This window comes from Zeus faber (genome assembly GCF_960531495.2).
Source record: "Zeus faber genome assembly, chromosome: 5".
Classification (NCBI taxonomy): Eukaryota; Metazoa; Chordata; class Actinopteri; order Zeiformes; family Zeidae; genus Zeus; species Zeus faber.
The window spans coordinates 24374992-24397518 of NC_137192.1; the positions used below are offsets into that span (position 1 = coordinate 24374992).

The 22527-nt window shown below is 47.2% G+C and overlaps 1 protein-coding gene across 1 annotated transcript; it reads right to left on the bottom strand.

Moving 5' to 3' along the window:
* Positions 1–3564: 3564 nt before the first annotated feature.
* draxina (dorsal inhibitory axon guidance protein a) lies at positions 3565–22067 on the bottom strand (the record flags this gene model as incomplete). The annotated part of the gene is made up of 7 exons (XM_080000818.1): positions 21977–22067; positions 12535–13072; positions 11851–12071; positions 7573–7693; positions 5337–5429; positions 4398–4487; positions 3565–3677 (listed from the first exon to the last, which is right to left on the bottom strand). Exons 2-7 carry the CDS (start codon positions 13046–13048, stop codon positions 3565–3567), a joined length of 1152 nt encoding a protein of 383 aa, XP_079856944.1. The 5' UTR covers positions 13049–13072; positions 21977–22067.
* Positions 22068–22527: the final 460 nt, after the last annotated feature.

Genomic DNA, 22527 nt, shown 5'->3' on the forward strand with positions numbered 1-22527 from the left:
AAACGTAACCATCTCTAACCTTATACCTAAACTTAACCATCTCTAACATTATTCTTAAACTTAACCATCTCTAACCTTATACCTAAACGTAACCATCTCTAACCTTATACCTAAACTTAACCATCTCTAACATTATTCTTAAACGTAACCATCTATAACCTCATACCTAAACTTAACCATCTCTAGCCTTATACCTAAACTTAACCATCTCTAACATTATTCTTAAACGTAACCATCTCTAACCTTATACCTAAACTTAACCATCTCTAACATTATTCTTAAACGTAACCATCTCTAACCTTATACCTAAACTTAACCATCTATAACCTTGTACCTAAACGTAACCATCTTTAACATTATTCTTAAACGTAACCATATCTAACCTTATACCTAAACGTAACCATCTATAACATTATTCTTAAACTAAACGATCGTTAATGTTATACTGGAACTTAACCATCTATAACATTATACCTTAACCTAATCATCTATGACCTCATACCTAAATTTAACCATCTATAACCTTATACCTAAACCTGACCATCTCTAACATTATACCTCAACTATACCATCTATAACCTTATATCTAAACAGACAGGTGGACAGATGGATGGGATTTTCTTAACCATTGAGAAAAATCAATAAGTTGGGAATAATTTAAATTCAAAAAAGGCAAAAAGAAAAGTCATCTCGTTAACTCTTCCAGCCCCAGTCTACAAACATAATGGTAAAGGACTGACGGTGCAGGTCCTCTCGCTTCTCTCTCTTATCTCTCTCACCAGCTCGCCCCCCCCCCCCCCCCCCCACCCCCCACCCCCCAAAAGTTTGGGAGTGAGGCAGTAACTTCCAGTAATTTGGCATTTTCTACAAACCTCCAGCAGATCTTGCAGCGGCCTCGCCACAGCTCGGTATTTACACTGCCGCAGCGTGACGGGGCGTCATCTATCACTGGAGACTCTCTCTCTCCCTCTCTCTCTCTCTCTGTCCCTCTCTCTCTGTCTCTCTCTCTCTCCCTCTCTCTCAGTCCCCCCCCCCTCTCTCTCCGTCTCCATCTCTCTCTCTCTTTCCCTCTATTAAAAATACATCTCTCCCGCTCTCACTCCGTGGCTGTAAATCAGGGGCGGCACAATCAAGACTGCTCCAAGTACGCCGGGGCTGAGGTTCGAGAGTGGGGAGGGGGGACTTTCCCTCCTGATCAAATACTGGTGCTTATGGATTTTGCGGCAACCGGTGATTTTTTTTCCCACTCGCAAGATGCAATCAACGCTGCTGATTAATCTCTCGCTGAGGAAAATACGCTGCCACCCCTCCTACCTCTGTTTTTTACCAGATTCTAGTGTTTCCACGGCTTCATTGCTGCTCCCGCACACCATTAAATAAAACCACATTCTGCCAGGACAATCTGTTACCCAGTAGAAACGTCACAAAGCATGTAGAACTGTGCTTATTTGTACTCTTATGGCCAACTAATATCTATCTATCTATCCATCTATCTAGCTATCCATTCATCCATCCATCAATCTATCCATCTATCATCTACCTATCCATCCATCAATCTACTGTATCTATCCATCTATCCATTTATCCAGCCATCATCTATCTCTCTTTCTATTCATCTATCTATCTCTGTATCTATCTATCTATCTATCTATCTAATATCGCTCACTTTCAGTGAGAAACATGAGCTTGTTTTGATGAACACAGAGTTGGTTCTCGGGCTGGAATTGATAAATATACATGTAGCACATTCTAGTACATTTTGATCTTGCAACACAAGAGCAATTTTATTTTGTTTAACTATTTGTTTTCGTAAGTGGAGTTTGAAACATTCTTCACAGTACAAAGGTGAAAAAAAAAAAGTGCCGGATTCCAAACTGCTCTGTTTCTGGGATGGTTTGAGGGGAGAGTAAACAGATAATCTCTTTTTTTAAAGCTTTTTTAAGGATCCTGCACTTCCCAGGGGACCAATGGACGCACTGCGATGCCCTGGTCTGCAGTCACGTCAAACAGCCAGACGGACACATGGGCAGAGCAAAAGGTAATTCTCTTTTTGGACGGAACCGTTTCTAAAGAGCCCTCCCTTAGCCGGACATTTCATTCCTCAACCTTGTGACCGCACACGTCCTCCTCCTGGAGATATTAATTTATTGGTGTTTCACTGCATTGCACTGTGATGATGAGGAGCAGTGGTGTAGGAAAATAATATTCCTGCTGGTTCGAATTACCCCCACATACTTTATGTGCTTTAGCAGACGATTTTAATTTAAAATGGCCTAGAATAGGGGCACATATTATTTTTGGAATGGGAAATGGTTGGTGGAATCTGGAGATAATATGTACAAATAAAACAATATTATAAAAACTAATCAAAAATATAAATAAATGATACACACACATACTGTATATATGCTGTATACTGTATATATACATAAATAAAAACAAATGATAAAATGTGTGTCTGGGTCTATATATATATGTATGTATGTACAGTATATATACATATATGTGTGTGTGTGTGTGTGTGTGGTTGTTATTCCATAGATAAATAGCTAATAGTGACCTTTGTGCAGTAGTGTACATATTAATGATTAAATCACTTAATTAAATGTGCAATTAAGTAAGCAAACAGCTGAAAAGGATTTATCCTGGTAAGTATTTAATCATGAAAAATTCAAGCTGAAAACACAACATATACTGTGTACGAATCCTGTATTGTATAAATAAATCATATATTAAGACATTAAAGTAAAGTCAAACAAACATCTTTGTTTATCATACTACCATAATACAAGGACCTTTAAAGGGCCCTGTTATCCTTGTTAAAAAAAGCCATTGGCAATCAAACAGTTCGATCACATTCATATTTACAGTACAGGACACAGACATGGGGTCTAATGAATGAGCAAACTACTAGTGGTGTCACTTCACCCTGCTTTGAAAAGGGAAACCAAATGTATGCACGTGGTCAGACCATGAAAGGAAAGGAGAGTACTCATCAATTAATCATTAATCGATTTGGGGAAATTTTAGGTGGGCGACAACGCTCCCTGACGCAATCTGACTCTGGTCGTGATGTAATAAGTCGTCATGATTCTCAGAACTGTCAAATGCTAAGAGGTTATTTTCCACTTTCTGGTTCGCCCAGGCCAAGAGGAGACATTTGCATTTCATTTTTCAATGTAAACATGATTCCCTCGTGGACGAGCCCAGACGCAGATTGCTTATGGTATCAAATCAATGGAGTAGGTGCTTAAAAATGGCGACTTCGCAGACGGTCTTTTGTGTTTCTGGTTCCTCCAACACCCTATACCTTAGTTTGATGTTTAACTCGTCCTGATGTTGATATTTTCAATTGTTTGCGCCGTTGAATGAAGGCCCAATTTCCAACAGTCCAACCCCAGGAAGCCGCCATGTTTAAGTGCTCGCTCCATTGGCCGTGTCGGGCGGTGTGTCGGTTGTGCTCTTTGCTCGGCCCAAGTGACCGCCTGGTGAGTGGTCACTACTTCCTCCTCCTCCTCCGTCTGCTCCGCCTCCTCCTCCGCCGTCCGCTCCGCCTCGTCCGCCTCAGATGGTGATGAAGGCTCCCTGGTCGCTGTTGGCCGACTCGGGCACCACGCAGCGCCCCCTTCTCCTGGTGACGCGCCGCTTCCGGTGGAACTTGGCATAGCAGCGGAATCCTGCGGCGGGGGAAAGCAAACAAAAGCCCGTCAATGGCCTTCCGCCTTGTTGCTCTCTGGATAACAACATTTTCCGCTGCGAGGTCAACCTCTGGCGGTGGGAAATGACGACGTGCACATCTTAAGTTGTGCTGAAGTGGTCATTTACATTTGACGCATATTGGTGCTCGGCATTTTGTTTGAGTCAACGAACCTCTTTGGGAGCACAATAAACGTGAGCTTCACCAACTTCAGCCTCTCGGGGGAAATGTACATGTACCCACATCCACTGACTTCCATTAAGAAAAGGAAAACATTTTCATATCAGCGCGTCCCAGGAGGAAAAAGCCCAGAGTGGCGGCGGTGGTGACAGCAGAATCCAGGGGCAGGAAAGGTTTTAAATGAACTGCAGTTGAACTCTGACATGTGAATGCGTACTAAAATTACTACCCAAGCCCGAAAAACCCATTTAAAGGGACGATCCGTGCGTCCCAGAGTGTGCTGCCGTGAGTTAGGGCCGGGAAGCACCAGAAGACTTTTGGAGGACTTTTGGAGGACCTCTGAAGTCCGAGGAAGGGAAAGGCATCACAAGCTTCGAGGCTGCTGGCGACAAGAGATTTCCTCATGATATTGTCATGTCAGGGACTTGACAAGCCAAGCCTCTGGTGTGTGCTCGGCTTCGTGTTCTGGGAGTGACGGGAGCGCAGTCGTGTGGTCGTACATGGTGTCCTCCGTACTGACCTTCCTCGCACATGCAGTCGTCGTAGCACTTGTTGTTCAGGCCTCTGTTGTGAGCTTTGCACTCGTGCTGCCTCAGGTCACAACAGGAGCCTGAGATGAAATGAAAGCGTTAGAATGGACAGCACACATCCACCCAGCACAGACCAACAGAGCAAGACTCTCATGCAACGCTACAAAAAATAGTGTCAAATAGTCGTCTTCCTTGCACCTTTTATGGAGATGATGACCTAACGACTCGTGATCAGAGATCGGTTGGAGGTTGTTGCATATAGCTACACAGTTGTATTTACGTGAGTAATCAAAGAAAGAATCTGCAATTTTCTGAATATCCGGTCGGTAATCTTTTAATTTTCTAAACTTTATATACTATACTGTGCTTAAATATAGTCCAATGGAAGAATCACACTTTATGTACAACTGCGTTTTGCAATTGTCACGGTACATCCAGGGCAGTAGGAAGCGACACAACTTCCTGTTTCTAATCCCTTATGATAGCACAGATGGAGCAAAAAGAGGCTATAAAACTCTGAAAAAGCTTTGGTTTGCAAGCTTTTTTTTCTGGTATAACATATAAAGACCGTCTGATTATATTGTGAGTTTCCCGTTTTCAAAAAGGAGATTTCTAGATTTTTTTAAACGCTTAAACGTTTGCCCCATTCGACTGAATTTAAGCCCAGCGAGAAGTTGCAGCAGAGTGGTTCGTTTCTAAATAATAATGCATTCATCTACAGTAGGTTGTGCCATGAACAGTGACAAAAGGTGGAAACCAACATCTAGCTAAGGCCTTGGTTGAAAAATAGCGAACCTTATAACCAATAATTGATATCAATTAATACCAAAAATCAACATCAATGCTGAGGTAACTGTAAGTAACAATATTGTGCATATGTCAGCATAATATTTTGAGTCTTCTTTTGATCTGAAGGAATCACCACCGACCTGGCAGGCAGTCCAGGTGGTGGTCGCAGGGCTCCACCGCGTCGGCATCCACGGTGGCGTTCCCGCTGCTCAGGTTCTTACTTCGTCTTTTGTCTTTTGACACGAAGGAACACAACAGAACAGAGCGTTTACAAAATGAGAATCAGAATCAGGTTTATTCGCCAGGTACATTTACATGTGCGGGGGATTTGTCCTGGTGAGTTTTGATGCATTTCACTACAGACCATAAGCATTAAAAAATGAAGGAATTTAACAGTGTGAAAAAAATGGAGAATAAAAATAAAAATGAAATAAAATAGATGAAAAAAAATGAAAAACGTAGTAATAAAAAAAAAAACGCAATTTGTCAATATATACAAATAGCCAAAAAACAGAAGTATCGCAAATAGTCAGATATTTTAAGATATACAAATAAACATGTGATACTATGCACAGGATACATAATTGTTATACAGGGTAAAAATGTGTTATATAAATATGTTCTAACTAGCCCATTAATGTACGTCCTATGTAATAGTGGTGTTAATGCACGTATAAACAAAAACATTTCAGCCATGTCATAAAAACCGAAGCAAAGCGATGAAGTGGAATGATACAGTCATCTGTGACGTGTTTCTGGTTTCAGTTAGGAGAGAGCATTGAATGCTCATCCCTCCTGGCTCAAGGGTCATTCAAGGGTCAAGGTTCATTCCCCATGGCTGTAACCTCGCAACGTCTCCCTGAGCAACATTCTTCACGGCCTCTGCCTCCAGCAGCACCGCAGCAGCTGACGGTTTGGCCAAAAAGATAACTTCTCTCCTTAGGGACTGTTAGAGAACATAAAAAAAAAAAAAAAGCCCTGATGTGGAGATGTCAGAGCTTTGTGCTGTGGCCGCTGCACTGAGACATAATGTCCCTTCATGATGCCGACCACACCAACCAGTCAGGGATGAATAAGGACAACAATAACAATTCATTTTGTGCCATCATAAAAACAATCTCTACTGACGAGGCACATGAACGGAAAGTGAAGCTCGGTCAATTCTGACATTTTGCTAAATGTCCATCGTCCTCTTGGGCAGCGTGCTTTAAAAGCCTCCCTTAATGGATTGATGGACCGCACCCAGTTCCTCTCCAGCCAGAAACGGAAACCTAATTACAGCCCTTCCCAAAATCACAAAATATAAGGTCACAAGCTGGCACACAAGCGAGTATGATTATTCATTATTTCTATAAAACTCTCATCAAAGCAGTAGTTAGTTATGAATGAGATAACAGATTATGAATAACAAGTAGGATTACTTTGGGGTTTATAATTTGATCAGTATCTCTATCAGTTATTTTGTATAATTTCTCCAGCCTTACGTATCGCTATTGATATCTGCTGTCTTTTCTCCAAAATTCACCTTCAATGCAGTGAAGTTATTGGCGATGAGAGGAAGTGGCTAAAACTACGGTGGCCCTGAGAGCTCAACGCACTGCAACTTAGGAAAACACACAAGCAAATTACGAAAAACACAACACAATACACAAAATCATTTAGTTTAATATATTTTAGGCTCACTTCTGTAATTTTCCGGTTTTCGGGTTGTGTTTTCTGTTAATGCAGTTGTGTTTTCTGTTAATGCGGTTGTGTTTTCTGGTACTGCGGTTGTGTTTTCTGTTAATGCGGTTGTGTTTTCTGTTTATGCGGTTGTGTTTTATGTTTATGTGGTTGTGTTTTTCGTAATTGTGTTTTGTCTACTATCATGTGTTCTCTTATGTTGCATGATCTGGACAGTGGCCCTGAGACAGACGGTGGCCCTGAGAGCTCAACGCACAGCTCTCAGGGCCACTGTATAAAACCAAGCAGATCATTTTAACACAGTACCGTTATCTCTGCTGGTTTTCATATTTCCAAAAAAAAAAAAAAAAGGAAAGTCCATTAAGTTGCCTCTACATTACATTACCCTTGTGGACAGCTAGCGGGCCACAGGTTGAACAATTCTGCCCTGTGGTATAACTGTGCACCTTAAATGGTTGTTGATGATTGCCAGTGTGCCGTTACACTCGTTCTTCTCAAAGAAAATTGTTCGTTGCGCTACACATCCTCACGATTCTCACCTTATTTGTGAGCAATAACTTCATTTATATATGTCTGCATAAATTCGGGGATTAATGCAAACTCCACTCAAGACCACCACGCCGCAGTCACCCCGCTACACTCCCTGTGTTGAGCCTCAACGTTTGGAGCATTTGAAAGTGTTGAGCAACTCACCCTTCTTCCTGGAAGGCGGCCATGTGTCCACAGGCTTCATGTCCTCATAGTCTGTCCAATCAAACAGCGTCATGTCCAGTGTGGGCATCACCTCCCCCTGTCCCTTGCCCCCGCCAGACTTCTAGAAACAGGAAAAAAACATGTTTCAAAATTCATCCATATCTGTTTATGAGTCTGATTTTAGTGAGTGGGTCTACTTGGACATTGTGTCCCATGGTAACACGGGAAAAGCCAGTATATTGTTAATATGTTGGTACACAACCATGATCATCCCCTTCCAGGATTATTAGGAATCATAAATACGACAGCTCGGGATTTGTGTTATGATCATCATAAATAAACGATAATAATTTTTGTATGACATTGTTAACACACCAGAAGATCCATGGAAATGTCCAGTCAACAGTTGTGTTACTTTACATGACGTGTGTCTATAGTCGTGTTCCAAACTACTGTATATGTCTGCCCTCTATAGTTAATCTATATTTAATATGAGTTTGGTCAACATTTTATTCCGTCCGTGCTTTCACTAAAGCTCATATAAGTCCTGTTCCCATGAGGAGGAGGAACAATATATTGATTTACTGACAGCCGCACTGACAGCAGAGATAACAGGCTTTATGAGTACAGTATGAGCAGTGTCCAAGGCATAGAACAGTCCAATACATACTGCGGCTGTGGCACTTATTAAAGCCAAAGTATAAATAAACACATCTGAATCTCACACACACACACACACACACACACACACACACACACACACACACACACACACACACACACACACACACACACACACACACACACACACACACACACACACACACACACACACACTCACTCTCTACACTGACGCCTGTGCTGATTTTATCTATCTTCCGTTGTGTTTCCTTTTTTTGCCACTTGGCACTTTGTAAGAGTGCGTTTTGAACATTTTTGTACAAGTAAAGCTTCACTTCACTCGACTTAATATGAAAACAAACAAAACAGCTCCTGCACATTCCAACTGCTATATTGTGTCGAGTTTGAACTTGTTTCATGAAGTGTCCTTTTGGAGACACAGGGCCAAAACGCAGAGAGAGAGAGAGAGAGAGAGCGAGAGAGAGAGAGAGAGTTGTTGCAGAGAAGTTGCAGTGAGAGGGCGGGGTTATTGTGCAATAGCTTGATGTAATTGCAGCGGCGATGGTTGGAAAAAAGTGTTTAACACCCCAGGAAGGAAACATCTGAGCTGTCTGTTTCATCATATCACACACACACACACACACACACACACACACACACACACACACACACACACACACACACACACACACACACACACACACACACACACACACACACACACACACACACACACACACACACACACACACACGGTATAGTTCAATTAAATTAATGTGCGATAGAAGATCACACACATTCACTTCAAAAGTCGTTTCTTGTGGATTTTCCGGCATATTGCAACATCCATAAATTTACACCATCCAGATGTGCTTTCTGGCCCCGAGCTGTGTGTTTTCCTATGGGTGGTGGACCCTGCCACTCAGCACCTGCTGTGGTCCTGAAGTGGCGTTAAAGCCCCGGCCATCCCGCCTGCCATGCCGATCCTCCCACCCTCCTCCTTCCACCATGTATTACAACATCTGGACTGTATATCCCGTCTGCTGAAAATAGATTTCGGGAGTGACAGCATCTAACTGGAGTCAAGACGTGCGCACGCACGCACGCACGCGCGCACGCACACACACACACACACACACACACACCGTAAAAACAAAGACATATGTAATCCTGTCGTTTCCCTAAAATCCCCAAAAAAATGAACGGCCCAATTTTGCCTGATTAAAACTATATATATATATATATATATATATATATATATGAATATGTGTAAGCGTAGTACTGATGATCTATAAATGCTAATGTTGCACCACAGTGAAATATGTTTTAATTATCTCTCATTTTGACGCTCGATGTGAGTGATGTAAAACTCTGCTCAGCCATAACTTGATGCAATTAAATCCATAATAAAATTACAGCTGCGAGTGTGAACTCCTTCCAAACAGAGTAAACAAAAAAAACAACGACATAATTACGTCTGCAGGCCCATCTATCAAGACCATAACGATCTGCGGCAAACTCTCCGTGAGCATCGACCGGCGCTCGTTTCCCGGCCCTCAGGACGCGCATCGTGTTATCAATTCGATTAATTGCAGGGGATACGTGCACCTGGCTGCTCATTTAGCCCCCAACAAGCAATCGAACGCTAATTAAGAACCCTGTGTCAGTGAACCTTGGGGGGACGGGGGACGGTGGGGAGGGGGTTCAGGTCTTTTCCATCCACCGTGGCCGATATCTTGACGGCCCCGCGAATAAACACATGGGCGGTCTCCTCCTGTACGCCGCACAAAACACAGATGCCCCGCCCCCCGCCGACGTCCTCGCTGCGTGCTGTAGCGGTGCCCGCCGGAGCCGTGGAGGGCTACAATGTGTTGTCCGGGGCCGAGTCTGGCGGCTTTTGCCGCACATCCGGGTCTCCTCTTTTTTCACTCCTCCACTATTTTGATTCAAAATGAATCTTGACTCCCAAGCAGTTAAGAGTGGAGTTGCTTGACGCGGCCGGGCGGAGATCCACGCCCTTACACCCAGAGTTGAACTTTGTTGAGCTTTTGCGCGGGGTCGCCGGGAGGCAACCCCCGCCGGGCCGACAGAAACGAGAGGTGAAGCGGACAGGAAGTATCCGTGCGATATGGAGGAGAAAATTTTTTTTCCGCCGGCGTCCGAATTCCCCCGAGCTCTCCCACCCCGTCCTGACCGGTTTATCAGGGGCAAGGAAGCCAATCCCTGTCGCCGAAAAAAGGTTTCCTTCCATGTGGCAGATCAGGTGTGTGTCGAAATGCAGTGGAGATTAGAGATATACTGGACGACAAAAAATGACCTCCAGGATATGATCACGTCTATTCTCTGTGTCACTATGTCATTAAAATAAGATGTGGATGTGTGAAGAAATGTCATGTGATGATGGTTTTGCTGTAGCAATATCCTAATATAATGTATAAATATAATAATGTATACAGTACTACACCCTACTACACTACTAGACACATCTACACACTACTACATTAATACACTACTACACTACACCACACCCTATTACACACTACACTACACAGCTACATAACTACACTACAGACTACTACACTACACCCTATTACACACTACTACACCACACTATACACTACTACACAGCTACACAACTACACTACAGACTACTACACTACACCACACCCTATTACACACTACATTACTCGACTACACTACACAACACACATTACTACACAATACTATACATATTACTCCATACTACTACATACACTACTACACTACTTCACTACTACACAGTATGTTAGTAGTTAGTACGTTATGTAGTGTAGTAATAATTTGGCGCTTTGCTTTGGATTAGTTTGGAGTTAAGAGAGTTGATAGAAAGAATATGAAGCCCTGAGTTCATCCACCATTTTATGCAAACAGTAACAACAACAACATCCAAATTATTGTTTTAAATATCTAAAATCTCATATGAGTTGTATTGGATTATTTTCTTGCCTCCACGGCGGCTTGTGTTTAGCATGTGGGTGCGTGTTTGTTTCAATATACATTTTATGTTGGGGGGGGGGGGGGGGTCAGGTCATATACCGTCAGCTGTGGAATTTTAACCCACACCTCCGGGGAGGACCCGAGCACTCGGCCATCCTGACCCCTCATTGTTGTCGTCTTTTTAATAATTCATAGCCATGGCGATGTGTGCCAGGGCCTTCCACTGGGAGCGCTGGTGAGTCTGGTTTGTGCCTGTGGCAAGGCGACAGATGGAGTTCACTACCTCCGCAAGCCGCTCACCACCCCCTGCAACACTGAATGGACTCCAGACGTGCTCTCGTCTCCTCGGGGTATATATCACAGGGGAGCGGAAGGCGGTTCTAGAGAACGGGCCCCCCACCACCCCCCGCGTGTGATTCTGAACGCAGAGGGGCCACACTCGGTGGGTATCGATCATTCACACCGGGCAAAAACCCAGTGGGAACCTTCCTACGGATCCACAACAACCACGTCGCCGGTTTTCCATGTTGTTGGTTCCGGCTTTTCATTTTGTGAGATGAGCTACGTGTGTTCATGGCGGCGCCGGCGTTTTGCCACGGGCGGCCAATTCCACTCCACACCCCCTGCGGGCTCCAACACAACGGGCCTGAGCCTTTAATAAGCGCTCGGGTGGGCGAGTACCTGGGGTTTGGTGGAGGCTGGGGGCAGCGTCGGGGGATGCTCGTTCATCACCGTGGTAACCATGGAGGAGCCGGAGCCAAAGACGACAGCCATGGGGGGAGGGGGTCCGCCCGACGGGGTCACGCTGAGAGCGGAGGAGGAGGAGGAGGAGGAGGAGGGAGTCTCCTCGTGTCGATCCCTTCCCCTCAGAACGGAGCTGAGCTCAGGCTCCGCTAGGAGCCCTAAAACAAAGACACCAGGCGCTGCGTTAGTACTAGGCTGCTCTGCTCAGCCAGGGTCTATTGGTCCATGCACGTAGGATACTCGTTTGTATAACTGGGATTTATGTGTAGGTGGATTGTGTGTTTATCTTCTCTTTAGTCCTTTAAAATCAAAATCCGAAACGAAAGGAAACTGAATGTTTACAACCCAATATCAGCATTGATGTCTCTGACTTACCTTTGTCGAAATTCCGGAACTCTCTGAATTTGCGTATTAGACAATAATTGGGCATAAGTGGGGGTTGTAACGTCTAACCCATAGGTTAATTGTGGCATGATGTTTCATTATCATATGTGTGCAGTGAATAAACCACCAGCCCCATTGACGAATATCATTATAAAACACAGCGCAGGGCTTGGACTGCATCAGCCGTTACAGAACTGTTCATCAGGATGTGTGTGGTCATAACACTTCCCAGCTCACCTTTCCCACCCCTCTGCTTTTCGTGCCGTCCTCCGTGTCTCCTGTGTTCAAAGTGCGGACCGCGCCCATTCCCATGGCCCCTTCCTTTCCGTGCCCCCAGAGGGTGGTTCTCCCGCTCTTTGTGTTGGTTCTTTGTGCCTATACGAGCCCTGTCTCTCTCCTTGCCAGGGCCCATCTCCAGTCTCACGGGGCTCAGGCCTTCCAGGCCCGGGCCGTCGTCCTCGTGCTGGGCCAGGGGATGCAAGGGCCTGCGGGACAGCAGCCCGGCTCTGCCTTTGGCAACGCGGGGGGCGCCCTGGCCCCCGTGGCCCCCGTTACCCCCGCGGGCCCTGCCGTAGCCCTGGCCCTGCAGACCTTGCCCTGGGTAGTGCAGGGAATTGCCGCCGCCGCCGCCACCGCCCGCCGAGGTCGCCGCCTGTCTCCGCTTGCCGTGGGCGGTTCCGGGCTCGGCGCTGCGTGACACTGCCAGGGTGGCGAGCAGGAACGCCAGGAGCAGGCTTGGGGACAGAGCCATTGTCTGTTAGCACAGCGCCACCTGCTGGGAGCAGAACGGTAATATGTCATAAAGCCACACACAGGTAATACTGGAGCCAATCAACCAAAAGTTTCAAAAGCAACAATGATGACTTCTGTTGGTGAGGCGTAGGCTGAACTCTGTGCTGAACCCCATCAGTGCAACAATCTATTTTGAATACTTAAAAAAATAATAATAATAAAATAAAATACTTGCTTCGATGAGAAGAATAGAAGACGCAAGAGAAAGCACACCAGCGATATTTAAAAACATGGGGGTGATTGAGGGCAGAGGGGGGCATGTTCATGGACTGTTTACAGGGATTACTTTCCCAGTAAAAAAGAACGGATCAGGAATACTTCCTAAAGGGAAAAGACGTCAGTCACAGAAATGGCCGTCAAAGGGTTTGTCCTGTTTCTGTCCATCTAGCAGCCAAGACTAGTAAACTCAACCAGGCTCTTTGTCACTCGGGCTCTCTTCACCAAATCACCCTTAAACCCAGTCCCACCAAAACAGGCAGCAGGTTGTCGTCATCACAGGGAAAACAACTGGTTCATTCACAATCCGATTTTAGTAGAAGTAAGGGGGTGATACAGAGGTGGAGAGACACTTGTTTCCTTTCATGAAAGACTTCCTCGTCTGGAGTTGAAGCACGGCAATCGATGACAGATTCTGCACCGCGCGCTTCCTCCCTCGGTGCCCCGTCGCTGCTCTGAGGAGCTTTCAACAAAACAAACCACCTTCCATTAGAACAGGCGACAACTGTGAGATGTGGCTGCACTAAAACTTTAGTCTTGTGTCGCTTCCTCCATATAGGGGGTGAGGCAACAACCCGAATCCACAGACCAAGGCCTATCCGTTATAAGACTTTGGCCAACATAATAAAAGCCAATTTAAGCCTCTCGAAGTCCAGACATTCTCCGTTGCATTTCAATGCTACACACGGTTTACCTCCATTTGCGTGATGGCCTTCAAGTGGAAATTTATAAGGTTATCTGTGTTGGGTGGATTACACAGCAAGTTCCAGATTTCTATTCGATTTCTATCAACGTCCTCATCTTCAAAGTCACTTTATTTTCCCAAACGTAAGCCTTCCTTTGAGCCCAATCTTTGCATGCTTGCCGGAAAGGGCGGACCCCGCCACCAACGCTAGAGACAGCTTACGGTATAGAGGAGCACATGAATAACGCAAACATATTGAATGGTTGATTGATCCCTAACCAGGTGCCGGCAAATGAAAATAACAAATATGGGATTCTTTTTGGTGGACGAAATAACATTATGGATTTCCACTTTAAGATGTTGCAAAACAGAATGTTTGCTCGTGTTCAGTCTGCGCCCTTTATGAGTCCACAAACATCCCAGGACGTTGCTTCTAATCAATAACACGACGCCTGCGGAGAAACGACTCGGTGCAAAAGAACGGTCCAGAAAACTCTTGTTGTGTCACGGAAAACGACGTTGTTCCCGAGGAAGACCTTTTTTGATGGGTCGGGAACACCTATAGCCATAGAAACACAGGAATGCACTGTGCTGTGGCGTGCAACTCCTTTGTGTTAAGACAGACAGTGGTGCAGGGCATACAGAAAATCAATATGGGGGAAGTATTGAGCTACTGGTGTGTGTGTGTGAGAGGGAGAGCGGGAGAGAGAGAGAGACACACACTCACACACACACACACACACACACACACACACACACACACACACACACACACACACACACACACACACACACACACACACACACACACACACACACACACACACACACCCGGGGGGGGCGCTTGCACGGGGTTGTTTAGTCAATTCTTTTTTGTATATTTAGGGTTTAGAGGTGGGGCAGTTCTTTAGCGCGTGCGCCCCTGGGAGCGGGAACAGCTGCGCAGTTTGCAAACAGACGTGTGAAGCGGGACGCCGAGGCGGGACCGTTATCTGCGCGGCCTTGCAGCGTTTCGAGGGGGCGGGGGTGGTGGAGGAGTGGGTGGGGTGCGGGGGAAGTGTACTATCGGCGGTATCGCACACCAAAGTGTTTGCCGAGGCGCCGGCTCTGAAGGTGTTAGACATGACGAGCTGCCGCCTCGCACCGGCCCCCGATACTGATCATAAAAACAACACAAGGATGGGGGGCTCGGCTGGATGTGGGTGAACCTGCAGTATCAACACAGGAAATTTCAGGGGATTTCACACGACATCAGCACGAGCCACAAAGTCTGCTTACTTCTACTCTACGTATACAAATTGACCTGGTTGTTAACAACGTGCAATCTGACCTTCTTGTGGTCCAATCAGACTTAAACCGCTGTTTGACCCTGCAGAAACAAACGACATGTTTTTCCGAAGAAAACAAGTTCAAACTCCTTCATTGAAATATCAGCTGCCTGTACATTTGAATCTCTGCACTGCAAAGGGTGATCGATTACAACATGTGCCTGGGCATCTGGCTAGATGAAAAATGATCCCTCAACAGTCTATTGACAGAATGTCTCGTAATATTAGCGAGCTAACACAGAAACCAAAGTGAAAACTTGTTTCTTTTTATAGAAATACGCATTTTGATTCAAACAGTAGATTACTGCTTGCACAGGCAACTTTCCTGCCACTATGTAAACATTATTAATATGCATGCTGCAGATAATAATCTTAAAATCCTTGATGCATGTATTAACCCCAACCAAGTCTTAAGGTTGAGCTTTTCAGCTCAAAACTCAAATAAAAGTCCTTTGAATATTTCAGGCCTCATATTGCATGTAACGTGACCTTGAATTGTCCTATCGTCATTAATTTACATTGCAAAACTGATTCTCATCATATGATGATGTGTTAATGGCGAAGCTGTGAATGGAAATCCTGAGTGTTCAGTTATCAGCCTGAATCAAAAAGCGTCTTTTGACCATTGAGTCTGCATGAAAATTATCCTCCGATCGACCAAGCCGACAGAACCGAGAAAAAAAAAAAAAGAAGAAGAAGAAGAAGAAGAAAAAAAAAAAATGTCACCTTGACTGACAGCACAGACACCCAAACGTGGAGCGGCATCACAATCACTTGACCCTTCCTTTCCGAATTGAAAGAGAGACGTGACACGTCCTCCGCGCAAACAGCACGGGGCCGCGTGTCAGAGCCATCCACGTCGAGGCCTGAACGGACCTGTCACCGCCATACAAGAGGGGCGAGGGTGGGGGGGCGTGATGAATCTGAACAGGGGGCCCCGGCGTGTTTTCATCCCTCTCCTCCGACTCCCACGTGCGGGCCCACAGGTGGCCCTTTGAGGTGGTCCCCCACCGACGACGCCTCGCCCTGGGTGGCGTTCCGGGTCCCTAAACACAGCCCCCGGTGTGCGGTAAAAGCCCTCGCTGAACAGCACAAGCCTCCTGCCAGAGGCGAGCGGTGGACGCCGCAGGCTGGTGGGGGGAGGAAGCAGCGGGGCGGAGGAGCCGTAGAAAGGCGGCGGCGACGGCACAAGCGAGGGGTGCCATGTTGAATGGGAACGCTCAGCAGCAACGCAAAACTGACGATGATGACAAAAAAAAAAAAAACTGTATACAAACGTTGAGAGATTCAGGTCGTCGGAACCAGTGGCGGCGATTGAGTTTCCACTTTTGGGATCAATGAGGTTTGTTTGTTCATTCTATCCCTCTATCCCTCTGTCTGTCTGTCTATCTACAGAGTATACATTTTGTCCAGACAAAATTGCACCTTTGAAACAAAATGTTAAACGTATTCAACTCTTAGGAGTTAAATAAGTACTTAGTGTATTTGATCACTTTTTTCCAGTGCTACATAAGAAGTTTCTATGTATACACACATTAGACGGAGTCTATATTTTATCGGAAATATAAATCTATAAGTACTTTGTTGATAAGTATAAGCACTCATCCAACCAAAACTCAACTCAGCCTGTTTCCTTGATATTCTAGTTGGATATTCATGAACTGATCCTTGTTTAAATATTGGAAAATATATATATATTTAAATCCAATTGCCAGTAATCTAAAGCAAACATTAGTTATAATTTCACAAATCTAAAATTTGGATTGCTTCAAAGACTGATAGTGGACATAAACTGGCCCCAATTTAAAAAGAAAAAAAGCCAAAGAGAAAACGCCCCTTATTGCCATTGATTCCAATGTGTGACACACTCCAAAGCTGAAAACAAGTGGAAATGCTATCAATAAATCCAAGGTCCTCCCATGATATATGTTTATTGAGACATTGGGATCTGCCGCAGCTTTGGCATCAAGCGCAGACGCGTGTAATAAAAGCCTGAAAACAGAGCCTGCCGTGCCGGGAGCCCTTGTGGAGAGAGCACCCAACCGGGAAACCATGAATCAGGATGAGAGAGACAGAGAGAGAGAGAGACAGAGCGAGAGACAGAGAGAGAGGGATCTGTATGAAGTGGTTCAGGCCATCCTGCAACGGAGCACTGGGGGGTCACCTCTGAGGGGCGGGGCGAGGGGGTTGACCGGGTGATAAAGCTCAGATGAGACCTCTCTATGGTTTATGACCAATCGCCGTTCCCCTTCATCAAAACGGGGCCCTGGGACTCACCCACACCAACGTTCAGTCATTCGTCCGACACTTTCATCCGAGTCGACGTCCAGAAGCCTCACGTTGGTTTGTCAGTCGACGCGGGACTGAATGCACATCGCGGTCCTCGGCCAAGGGAGATAAGAACACGTGACATGAGCGGAGTCACACGGAGGTAGACGGGGTGTTCCTTTCCTTCTTCCCTTTGGTGACGCAAGCAGACAGGAGGTCGACCGGGACATGTGGGGAGGGTAGAAGGGTGGAAGGATTTGACCTCCTCCAAGCCCTTTCCGAGGAATTCCCCGTCGCTGGGAGTTTTCAAACTTTCATTCTATGGACTTCTGGTAAGGAGCGGGGTGACAAAACTGTACCTCGAAAGTGCAGCTCCTGCCGCCCCTTTGACGCCAGCGGCTGTGTTCGTCCGGCCAATTCGCCGAGGTGCCCTTGAGCAAGACGCCTCACCCCCGAGCGCTCCCGACAAGCCGGCCGCCTCCTCGGAACCGCCGACCCGGCCGTCGGTTTGTGAACCGGTGAATGTGTGAGACGTCTGAGATGTAAAGCGCATCGAGTGACCTGAGCGGCTTTGAAAAGCGATTTACAAACGCGGTCGATTTCACCGCGGATCTTCCATCATAAAGCGGCAGCTGATGAGGAAGCTAAGGGATGGGAGCAGTGGGGCAGAACGTGAGGCACCCCTGGCCATGGACCGCAGACCCGCGCTGTGTTTGCATCCTTAACTTCACCTGCTGCGACACCAAACCTCCAGGAGCCATCTGTTCCTGTTACACTATCTCCCGTGGCAACGCAGCCCGGCCATAAGGAAGCGCCACACAAAGAGAATCTGAAAGGTTCGCTTCACACCCGGCGCCGGCCGTCTTAGAAAGCTTGTCTCATCTGGCCACGCATGCAAGCAGTGCCGTGAATGTGACCCGCGCCGTTAGGGTTATCAAGCAAGAGTGGGGTGCAATCAATCCAGAGCTGTAAACGCCTGTTTACTGTGGGGTTTGGGAAAATGACAGGCTGTGCAGCGAGAGCCCATGGGGTCACTGTCGATTGTCGCGGCTGAAAGGGCCCCCGGTGAATTTCTCCGACAAATCATTGACCACGCAGCAGCTGGTGCACCCGCCGCAGACGCACCATATTATACTCGAAAGAAATAATAAACAGAACGCCAATAAAACTGCAGCGTCTGGTTTTATTAATCGTTTGTAAATCAGTGCCCTCCCACCCTCGGACCTTCTTTTTTGCGTTGTAAAGAGATAACGTTGAATATTTGATGCTTGAATAATAACTTTTACATCTCTCGTCTTGGGGGGGGGGGGTGGTGGATAGGCCTCGTTTGTGTTGCCGAATTATCATAAATATCAGCTCCATAACAAGCGCCCCAAATGACGGCGCTAAGTTGACGTCCCCGCCGGGCTGCATCAAGCACAATAAAAGTTAATTTCCTCCAGGGCCAAATGGGCCATTCTTCAGTGATAAAACAAGCTTCCTCTCTGGCAGAAACCTCCACAAACAAACGGCGCCGATGGGGATTCACGTTCACGGACTGTGAGTTTTTTCAGCTTTAGGTGGTGGTGGTGGTGGTGCCTCCGTTGAGAGTCCCTGAAAGCGGCAGAGGGTGATAAAAAGGGCCATAAGGGGCGTCCATCTGTCAGCTGGCGAGGCGCTGAGGAGAGGGAGACGGGCAGAGCGGCCGGTTCTGCAACTGAAGGTACAAAAGACGGCGCGCGGCGAGATCGGCGATGCTCGGGCGACGCCCGGCGACGCCCGGCGTCCTGTGATGTGGCCTCATCTGCAGTTTGGGAGCGCTCTGCTTCACAGAAACAGGGTTTTCAAAATCTGCACATAAACACATCATCAGCTTAGAAACACGCCCGCCCACCCACACACACACCCACACCCACACACACACAGGCATTCATAGACGCGCGCACACACAAACACGCACACACCACACGGCGGCACTAACACACAAAGCTACTTGTGTTCAAACACACACTCAAGCATTTTCTTTCTCATTCTTGCGAACACACACACCGGACACACACACAGGCACACACAAACACACACACACATATGCACGCACCACGCACGCAGGCACTAACACACAAGGCAACTTGAATTCAAACACACTTGTGCATTTTCTTTCTCACTCTTGCAAAGACACACACACACACACACACACACACACACACACACACACACACACACACACACACACACACACACACACACACACACACACACACACTATATATTCTCTGTGCCACTTTCTCAAAGCCCAAAAAGGACACACATACGTGTCCACACACACACATAAATACACACACACACACACACAGTCACCCTCTCGTACGTGGATGAACACACACGCACGCTCACAGCAGGATAACCTCCTCCAGACACCCACATGGAAGCGCGCTCCGAAAATGCTCTGAGATGCAAACAGCACCAGACGTCCCACAGAGAAGCAAGAGAATGAAAGACATAAAAGAGAAGGGGGGGGGGGGGTGGGGGGGGCGAGGAAGGAAAATAAGACGTTTTACTGCAAGAGAGAGGGAACGAGAGAGACCAGAGAGAGAGAGAGAGAGAGACCAGAGGAGACGTTGAGAGAAAGGAGAGCGACGGGGGAAAAAGAGGAGGAAAGGGGCAAGAGGGGAAGGGAGAGGAACAGAAAGGACAAAGAGAGAAAGCAGGAATCAAACCGGAACGAGAGAGAAAAGGGGGACGTTTACAGGAAATGAAGGAGATTTTGACAGAAGATGAGAGAGAGGGAGAGAGAGAGAGAGAGAGAGAGGGAGAGCACAGTGTGTCTGGTGTTAGGACAAACTGTTGGGGGGGGCATTACTCATGTTGTGGCAGATGACAGCAGCAGCTTAATCCACTCCTGCACAGTAATACACTTGGGCTGCGTCCAGTCCATCCTCAGCACCGGCAGCAGAGGAGCCCTGCGGGACGGCGCCGGGGTCAAACTTTGGCTTTCGCTATGTTTTCCCAACCCGGGGCCCTCGCTTAAATGTTGGTTTCCATCATTTTATATACTGTGACTGTTGAACAATTTTATTTCCCCCCCCCCGTCGAGAAGCTTCACACCCCGCTGCGGTGCAATCCAATGTGGCAAGACGTTTAAAGCCTTTAAAAAAAAAAAAAAACACCAAACAACCACGTTCCATCTCCCTTTTCGAGATTGGCCAGCTCACGCAGCCAGACGGTGCTGACGGGCCGTCACGGGGACGGCGTCGGGGTTTATCGACCCTCCAAGCACTTCTTCAAGTCAGCCCCCGCGGCTTCCTCCGCCGCTGACGTAAGAGACTAGAAAAAAAAAAAAGTTGCAGCCGCTTCCCGACGTCACACCGCCGAACGTGACGCATGAAACGTGTGCGCCCGCAGCCATTACGAAGGGAAAGTCGTTCTCGATCAAATCTGATATGGACCCGTCACTCAAAGCACGTCCCGGAAGACTCCCCGAAGACACACGTGACTATCAGGTGGGTTTCCCCATTTTAGAAAAGGAGATTAAACCTTGTTTGTTTGGGGGGGGGGTTGTTTGTTTGTTTGTTTTTGAGACTTTGACGTTTGCCCCATTGGACTGCATCGAAGCACAGTGACGAAGCGGCGGCACCAGTGGAGCGCTCCCCAGCAGTGAAGCACCCGGCGAGGCTGCCGCCGCGAACGGCTACGAACGACGGGAGCCAACATTTTAACGAGGCCTGGGGCCGAGGACACGGAGAGGCTGCCCTTCGAGGGGACGGGGGAGTTCGAGGTGTGGTCGTCAGTCACAGATGAATTCCATTTCGTGCCGCGGGAGGGGATCGAGCACTCCCTTCCCCCAAAAATTACATTTCCACTGGAACTGAGGCAGTTAGGGTTTGCGTAGAGTGGAATATCCCATAAAACTCGCCTTGATTTATTTCATGTGGAGGCATTTTAAGGAGGCTATGGTAGTATGATATGTGTTTGTGGACTTATATTTTGGTATTTGTGGACTTGGCCTCAAACTCGAAAAAAACGACACGTTCATTTGATGAGGCTCCTAATTTAATAATAGGAATAAGAAGAAGAAGAAGGAGAAGAAAGCTTTAAACTCCCACTGACAGACTAGTGATTTCCCACTTATTATAGTGTTTTCTACCCTGTAATTGCGCGCGCACACACACACACACACGTACGCACGCACGCCACCCGAATCCCCCCGTTAACCACAAACTACGGCTGGGACTCCGACGTGACGTGTCCGCTGAACGGGCAGTTTGAACGGTAATCGCTGGACGCGGCCCCGCTGCACCTGTCCACTCACGGCGAAGCCACCGCGGCTGGAGCAACTATTTCACACGTGCACCGACCCACGGCCGCGCACAAAACAACCACGAACAACAGAGAAGGCTCCAAAAGCTCTTACCTGCGTTTATCTCGCGGTGGTAGTTCGCAGGAGCGGCTCCTCCGGGTCCTGTCTGCCTGCCTGTCTGTCTGTCTGTCTGTGTGTATGTATGTGCGTGTGTGTGTGTGTGTGTGTGTGTGTGTGTGCGCTCCGTCTGCTTTATTGAGAGGAGAGCTCAGCCTGCAGCCGCGGGAGCGCGCCTCGGTGCGCGTTCCCGTCGGGACACTGGACTGTGGACTGATGTGAGTTTGTCCCAGAGCAGTGAATGGAGCACCAGCACCACCACCAGCACCACCAGCAGCACCACCAGCACCACCAGCAGCACCACCAGCAGCACCACCAGCAGGCTGCAATGGAGGTGAATACAATGAGAGAATGTTTGTTTTTAGGGTTACTGTGATGAAGAATCAGCAGAGAGAGAGAGAGAGAGAGAGAGAGAGAGGTAGAGGGAGGGAGGGAGGGAGGGTGAGGTAGAGAGAGAGGGAGGGAGGGAGGGTGAGGTAGAGAGAGATACAGTGGGGAGGAGAGGGAGAGGGGGTGAGAGAGAGAGGGAGATACAGTGGGGAGGAGCG